Source organism: Nansenia antarctica (assembly GCF_963989245.1).
Source record: "Nansenia antarctica genome assembly, chromosome: 6".
Lineage (NCBI taxonomy): Eukaryota > Metazoa > Chordata > Actinopteri > Argentiniformes > Microstomatidae > Nansenia > Nansenia antarctica.
Window position 1 is genome coordinate 14,097,407 of NC_137676.1, and position 8,742 is coordinate 14,106,148.

The 8,742-nt window shown below is 42.4% G+C and overlaps 1 protein-coding gene across 1 annotated transcript; it reads right to left on the reverse strand.

Moving 5' to 3' along the window:
• Nucleotides 1–6,890: 6,890 nt before the first annotated feature.
• Nucleotides 6,891–8,312, reverse strand: LOC308160304 (amphoterin-induced protein 3; the record flags this gene model as incomplete). Its single annotated transcript, XM_080534222.1, has 1 exon — nt 6,891–8,312. The coding sequence occupies one exon, from the start codon at nt 8,310–8,312 to the stop codon at nt 6,891–6,893; it is 1,422 nt and encodes a 473-aa protein (XP_080390348.1).
• Nucleotides 8,313–8,742: the final 430 nt, after the last annotated feature.

The window sequence follows — 8,742 nt, forward strand, 5'->3', positions numbered from 1 at the left end:
ACCAGAGGGCGCACTCTCCTGTACATATTTCACATCGAGACCGTGTATCAACCTACCAACATTAGATTTTCCACAAGCAAGTTCCATAAAGCATGGACCTGCTGCTGCTGCTGCTGCTGCTGGAGTCTTTTTAGAGATGCATCAGATAAGATGATAATGATGACACAGGAGGATCTATCTGTTTTTCAACAAGCAAAATGGTAACAAATGTTTGCTAGATTTCAGCTTGGTAACCTCTAAAGTACATTAAGTGCCAATTTCCCAGACATGACTTAAGCCTAATCCTAGACTAAAAAACATCTTCAATGGAGATTTTACATTGGAGTCCAGGACTAGTGTCAAGCCTCATCTGTGAAACCGGCCCTAAGTGTTTTTGCATGATAGCCTACAGGGAGTGCTCTGACTTGTCAGTTGCATCAGATTTGCATATAGCCGTTGCAGATTTATGAATAGGCCCTTCTTTCGAGCCCTGTGTATTCATGTCATGGCTGCTTGTCTCGGTAAACATAACTTACAGCCTAGTTTAAGGCCATTACAATTCCTCTATATCAAAATAATGAAGCTGTATTTCAACTAGGTTCTTGGATGCACCTTTATGATGTGACCTCTAACTTGCCACACTCCAACTGAGATTATGGTCGTAGTGCTGTAGCACTGAGTGTGTTTTTTATTTATTTTTTACGTATATTGGATCCAATACATCCAAACTAAGCACATAATCTGTCATTAGACCAAATGGTTCTCCAGATGTTGTCCTTACAATAACAACAGGCATTGTTTGGAACATGTGATCAGTGCCACTGATTAGATGAGCTGGAGCAGCACATCTTTGGTAGGGGCAAGTACAATATATTATGTACCCATACAGATTCACACCAGGGGAGGCTGGTGGAGGTAGAAATCGAAGGACAGGCTCAGTGTAACGAATGGAATGAGGAGCACAATGGAACATACTTGTTTGATACCATTCCTGATTCCGTTACATGCATTACAATGAGCCCGTCCTCCGATTTCTACCTCCACCAGCCTCCACCGATTCACACCCATTGGCAGAGGTTGTATTACGCTCTCGTACAGTGAGGCTCCAACAGATCTGCTTTGAGCACATGACACCTGCACCCACATCAGGGACAGGTGAGTCCTGCATTTCGTGCTCAACTCATACTCATGAGGGATGAGTTGCTCATGATATCCAGCATGATTTTACATTCGAGTTTGGCTTATGGCGTGTCTGAATGTGCTCTGTCTGGACTGGGACCCTCCATTTGGCCCAGAGAGGTAGACACCCAGATGCTTTATAGAGTCATTAAGAGAGGGAGCCAGTATGGTCTTCCGTGGGGATGTCCAATCGCTGCAACAAAACTTGCATCCTGAATCATGCAAGAAGAATGAGACGTGCAAACAACACTACTCCATATAGGTCACACACAGTCTGTGTAGCTAGGTAACATATGTCAATTGTCAAAATCAATATCACATTCGTCCCCCAAAATGGGACGGTAGTCTAGATCGCTTTGTATTGCGAAGTGAATTGTTTCTCGTTGTGATTCTGATAATAAGTCATGACATGTCCCAGGCAGACACAGTGCCCCAGGTAATCAATCAATCAATCAATCAATCAATCTAACTGTATTTATATAGCACAAGTCATGCATTGAATGCAACTCCAAGTGCTGAACATAAAAAACAATAGTAAATAAACTACAATACAATAAAACAAGAGGTAGAACGAAATAAATAAAATAAATATAACAATTAAATCAGGAAAAAAAAGAAAGAAGATAAGATAGTAAAAGTGGCAGTTGACATAGATAAAAGCCAGGCTAAAAAGGTGTGTTTTAAGTTTTCTTTTAAAGATATCCACACTCTCAGCCACCCTCAAGTCCTCCGGTAAGTTTAGTTTAGTTTATTGATTTTGACAGAATCACACCAAGGTGTCTCAGTGCACTTAATATCAAAAGAAAAAGCAAAATACATCACAGCAAAAGCAGCACAACACATAAACACATGAAAAGAACATGCAATAGACAAGGACATCAATACATTAAATAAGAAGACGAAGACATCATAAAACAATAAAAAAGGAGCATACAAGATCAATAATAATGAAAAGTGCAACAATTGTTCCAGTCTCGGGCCATAGTGGCTAAAAGTGGCTAAAAGCAGCCTCGCCATGGGTCTTAGACCAGACTCCTGGACCAACCAAGAGACCAGTACCAGAGGATCCTGAGGGATCTAGTGGGTATATATATATCTTAAAACCATGTCAGATATGTAGTCGGGAGCAAGACCATTTAGTGCTTTGTAAACCAATAAAATAATCTTAAAATCAACGAATTCTACGACTAACAGGTAGCCAGTGCAGCGATTTTAAAACACAGGTAATGTGATGTCCTAATATGGATTGGGATTAAGGCTAGTGGTAGCTGTAGGACTGTGGAATACGTGACATAGTGCCATCATCACTGAGCCACTGTGGGTGTCACAATGCCTAGAGTAAGATTGGAGAACGAAAGGAATGCCTGCTGCAGCTGACTGCTTCCACTCTTCGCTGATGGCCGTTTTGACAGTTCAATAATACACTCATTGGCAGAGAGGGCAACCCTTCAGCTGTGGATGCAATTCCACTTCCGCTATTCAGAGTAAAACTCTTCATGCACGGTAATTGGATTCCTGAAACAAAATCATTTTGAGTCCTTTGGATTCCACCCAAAACCCTGGAAAACAAATAGCCTAGATATAGAAAAGGACTACATGCAATAATTGAAGCGTAATGGGGTGTTTTACTTCGGTGGAGGGTATCTTTTCAGGCATCAAGTGGCCTTTAAATCCCTATACATCCTTGTAATTTGTTGTAGTAATGTCTTCATTCATTCTAGATTGCCGTAAAGAGTCTTTAAAGCCCGTTATATTTTCGAAATCCAGCTACATTACTGTCTGCAGTTGAACTTCTGATCTCTGGATGCACAGGCCTATGTGGGCTGGAAGGGGGGGGGGGAAACATTGTACATGATCTAACAAAGCAGTGTGAGAGAGCATGAGTCTATGACCAACCATTTAGAGCTTTAATAGTTACACAATAGAGAGAGAGCTCCTATGCGTTTGTCAGCACCAGTAAGCAGTGAGGTGAGCAGTCTTTTGGAACTGTAGGTTTTACATTAGGTTCAATCATGGCTACAGTATGTTTGGGAGCCTCATTTTAGTCTTCAAATAAGATACAGTGATTGACTATATTATACTGTATCTGAGATATAGCTGTATGCATGAGGCTGCGTCCTGAGTCAACTGCACTGTACGCTTGGTAGCCATACTAATTCCCGGGCTGTTCAGACAGACTGTCTTTTAAAGCTGGCCTTAGGACACATCTTGGCTGGTATACCCTTCCAAGACTTTGATTGCTGCTTTTATAATATGGTTCTCTCTCTCTCTCTCTCTCTCTCTCTCTCTCTCTCTCTCTCTCTCTCTCTCTCTCTCTCTCTCTCTCTCTCTCTCTCTCTCTCTCTCTATATATATATATATATATATATATACATATATATACTGTATATATATATATGTGTGTGTGTGTGTGTGTGTGTGTCTTTGGAAAGTATTCAGACCCCTTCACTTTTTCCACATTCTGTTGTGTTATATATATATATATATATTCAATTTAAAATGCATTAAATAAAATATTATTTGCCATCAATCCACACACGATACCCCGGAATGACAGTGAAAACACATTTTTAGACATTTCAATAATATTCATTAGAGAGAAAGAGAGCGGTAGAGAGGAAAAAGCACAGTCGATGGGACATCATCATCACAGTCACTTTACAAAATTGGTCTAAAAAAAAGAGAAGAAAAAGAGTCCCTTAATGGAAAATAAAATATCTCATATCCAGAATTGTGTTTGCAACGATGAATTCAAGTGATACAGCAAAGAAAGTGACTGGAAATATGTTTATCTGGTTTTACTACAAAGCATTACGTTTAGTGCAAATCCAGCAATGTAGTTTCCACACCATCTCTTGTGTGTAGAAAAGTGATAGCTGCATCAAAATTACATGAACTATTATCCTTGCATTAAGATGGACGCAATTCAACTTATTGAGTGATTTGTTGACAATTTTTGCATTTTTGAATTCTAATTTTAAGAGTGTCATAGCAAGGGTATAATATTTTATGCACTTGTATAATTATTCTTGTATAATTCTTGTATTCCATAAAAAGACAGGGAACCACCATTTTCTGAATGTCATCACATTGTGTCCTTAACCACTCATCATAGTAGACAACATGAATGCCAACCCAGCTGTGTGTTCTCTGCCAGGATGGAGGGGGGGGGGGGGGGGGAGGGATTAGAGGGATTTAGAAAAGGAAAATGTACAAAGCACCTGGATTTATACTATCACTAATCTTCTATAACCTGACCTCATCCCAACTCATCTCCCATGCAATATAGTCCCTGAAAAAAAAAAAGTGGTCACGAAAAACACTAATACAGGATGAAACTGCAAGTGCCTCAATAGCAGCAGATTATGCCATTCTAGAATGAGATGCTTATCATTGGTATTGTGATGCTGGTCCAGGGCCATGTTTTCAGAAAGTGTCACTAAATCAGACTATCCATTTCAATAGAATTCTGGGTTTTGAGATGACAGAACTTCTAACCTCAACCATGAACCTTGAACCTTGAACCTTGAGCCTTACCAGGTTATTCAGAGGGTTATATTAAAGTTTTCAATCGGGATTGTAGAGGTGATGATGTCTTTTTTTTGTGGCATCCAGAGTGGACATGTCTCTCTTGTGTCTCGAATGTACAGGCACTTTATCTCCTTCCTTTGTTCCACTTTTGTTGTGTGAAATGTTGTTGGTGATGAAGATGATTATGAGTCACGATTTGCACTTCAGATTCAGAGTCGGACTGCACCACAACAATATTATTATTAATGTTATTATTCGCCTCACACATGAATGCAGATTAAGGATTATATACTGTATTAAACCCAGGCTTTTTATCTAAATGACTTACTCCTCTTTGAGAAATGTATGGCTACTGACGTCATCTGCCTGACATTATATGATCATTATATAATCCTAAACAAAATAATTTACTTCTTATATTTGCTTTTATTCATTGTAATTTTTATTTTCTTATGCTCCTCTTGCTGTAATTTTAAATAATGTATGTAAAGCACTTTGAATTGCCCCTGTTGTATGAAATGTGCTATACAAATAAACTTGCCTTGCCTTGCCTTGCCAATCTCAATCCCAATCCCATCCTTTGCCCCAACCCAAAGTTTTCGTCAAGATTAAAAGACAATCTAAAGATGTTAGTGGACTTCTTTGGAGAGGCTTAGTCTCAAAGGGATTAGTTTATTTTTCCTTGAGATCACTCCTTGGGACTCGCAAGGTTTTCAATATCCCTATTTCTCTAGCCATCCATTTGCTCTCCCTAGTCTCCGCCATTAACCTAATGCTCTCGCCCCTGTGGCTTTAGCTTTAGTGAATCCCCTATCATAGCCGTACATGCATGTCTGTTGTACCCTTCCCCCTTCCATCCATCATCTCTGATGTTGCGGTGTATAATTATGCCATTCAAGCTGTTGGATTTAAACAACAAACCAAATCAAGAACAAAGCGTCCTGTTTAGCTTCCGATTTGGTGGAAGGGAGTGGCAGCACGTCATGCTGCCATGTGTCACTTCAGTTCACATTTATCGTGTTTGTTCCTAAATGTTCAAAGTGTTCTGCTCGGGTTTATTAAAGAGATCCAGCCTTTTGAAGTGCATTCCAATGGGGGTGTTTATTTGTGTCTTGTACTGTCTATGCTAGATAAACAGGAGCATTGATTGACTGAGTGAGAATCATTATTCTTGTTGCTACTTACACTACACTCTTATGAACTACTATTGTCACTTTTTAAAAGAATATTACCATATTATATTGTATTACTGATTGTTGATTGTTGTCGATTGTTGTTGAGCGAGGTGCAAGATCCCAAAGCATTTCACTATGTCAATTATATATTATATATCGCCTGCATACGATGTACTTGACAAATACAATTTGATTTGAGATTGCAATGCAACAAGTCCATATGAGATCTGTTGGAGTTGCAGTATGGAAACTATACTGGCAACTTTTATATTCATGCCTGAATATAAAAGTTATTGGTCCGAATTTCAATCAATTTTAGAATAATATCAATATGTTGATTCCTGTTCTGGTTAATCTCTTTTCTATTTGTTGGTAATGATTGATGCCTGCTTTTAGTCCCAACAATAATAGGCACACATGTTCATAAAAGTCTCTATGGTTTATTAAGCGCTTGAGGGTCAGAAGGTTGGATATACAGTGGTAGCCTAAAGGGTTCATGACATTCCTCTACTACATCAACTATAATCCACTTCAACTCCCTAGATACAAAAATCTAATTATCTTTGATAAATCTACTGAATGTACAGTTCATACACATACATTTCGGGAACCTGTCACTGCCCTGCTCAAACCTCCCAATAGGAATGTTCTCCAGTATGTATCCGAGGAAAAGATGGCTAGTGACTGATATCTGAGAACAGATAATGATTCCATAGTATTTTTGTTAAGACTGAGGTATCATTCAATCACTCTATCCCTCCCAAATAGCATAGTATAATAACAATGATATTGCCAAAGAACACTGGCCCTCCAAACAAGAACGAGGGGAGGAAAGAGTGAATTACAGATAATGGTCTTGTTGCTTTAGCCCTGAATCAAACATCACTGATGATTTCTGGCAGGGCAAAAGTCAGGAAAGAGAAAGGGTGATACTGCAGTTTAGTTCTTTTCCAGCCTTTTCTACAGTAAGCTGCTGTAAGAGTTTTTTCCTTTTGCCCACTATAGCGCTATCAGTGGATAGTCAGGTTAGGTAAGTCTTGTGATGTCCCACTCCCACTGCAGTGTTGGCGGCTCAGTAGCCAGGTTAGCCCTCAGTACCCCATTCTGTTCCTCCAGCATCGGCTCCATGAACACCACGTGTTTGTTACTGTGGCCCTTGGGGCCCACCGAGGGAGAGAAGATGGAGAGGGTGGGGTCGTAGGCGGGGTTGGGGATAGCCGGGGCCAGGGGCTGCTTACAGCACCTGCAGCGGCACGGCGTCAGGTAGAGGTACATGAGGATGAGGGCCAGGGTCACCACGCAGACCAGTAAGGTGGTGTAACCCGTGTTGAACGACTCGACCGCGGCGCGGGCCACGGTCACGTTCACCTCCCGGTTGGCGCTCAGCATCTGCTTGTAGTCCGTCGCCATGCACACGTACACTCCCGAGTCGATCGACTTGACCGCCGAGATCTCCAGCGTCCCGTTGGGCAAGAGGTTAATTAGAGTGTCGTTAACGCTCGTCTGGGAGAAGTCCTCCTGGCTAGGTGAGATCCACGTAAACGAAAGGTCTTTTCCCTTGAGAGGAGTTTGGCAATCCAGAAGCACTCTCTCGCCCTCGTCCACCACCAGGTTGGAAATGATGACAGCTATAGGCAGCGGGACAGCCTTTCCCCAGGTGCAGTTCTGGAAATACCGCGTGTGTCTGAGGAATCGGAGCGAGGCGCGGGGTTCCCCGTAGATCAGACAGGTGTGCTCGTCCATGAAGTCTTTCACTGAGTCAAAGCCCCTCAGCTCCCAGTGCCAGAACACGGTGTACATGGAGCACTCGCACACCAGGGAGTTGTTGTGGAGGAACAGGCCCTTCTGCAAGGACACCGGCAGAGCCGTCACGTCTTCCCACGGTAGCGAGTTAATCCGGTTGGAGGACAGGTCCAGCATGGTCAGAAACGGGTGACTCTGGTCTTGGATGGAGAAGAAAGGGAAGTCCGTGAGCTGGTTGAGGCTGAAGTAGGCCTTCTTGAGGTTACCCAGACCGGCGAGCACGCCGCTCTCCACACGTGTGAGGCGGTTGTTGAACAGGAGCAGCTCCTCCAACCTCCACAAGCCCTGAAGGTAGTGCTGCTCGAACACACGTAGTTTGTTAGAGGATAGGTCCAGGTGCCTGAGGGTTGAGGCGTTGTGGAAGACCCCGGGGCCCAGGGTAGTGATTTGGTTGTGGGCCAGGCGGAGGGTGTCCAGCTTGGGCAGCCCAGAGAAGCTGCTCGGGCCCAGCCGGGCCAGTCGGTTGTGGCTGAGGTCCAGAGTGACGGTGGTGTGAGGTATGAGGTACGGCAGTTTGGTCAGGCCAGTGAAGCCGCAGCTCAGGGAGTCAGCGGTACACAGGCAGACTGAACAGATGCCCTCGGCGGAGCGGAGGAAGAGACAGAACAGCACCACAGGGGTGCCTGGGGATAAGACAGAGGACATTCTGCTCATCTCTGGTCTTCTGTGGGAAAGAGACTTTATATCTCAGTGGGACTCCCTGGTAAATGGGGATTAATGAAAAAATGTTTTATTGTCAGTTTTTCATCACTTATACTTACAGTTGGCTAAGAGCAATATAGAGAATCCTACATAACTCATAGAGACTATGGAGGAAAAAAACAATGCTTAGCAAGCATTAGAGTATTATTCTCCTGCTCTTTAGGAAAGTCGTATTATCCAGTTCTTCAATCTTTTAATCCAGGCTATGGGACCCTCTTTAAAGGTGCAATCTGTAATTCAAACAAGAACAAAGCGGGCTCCCCGCCATGTTTTTGGTAAACTGCTGATGGATGGGGTTGGAGAAATGTAACTACTATCAATTCTATAGATAGATAGATATGGACTGGTGAGTCCATAGAGTGATGAGTTCAGA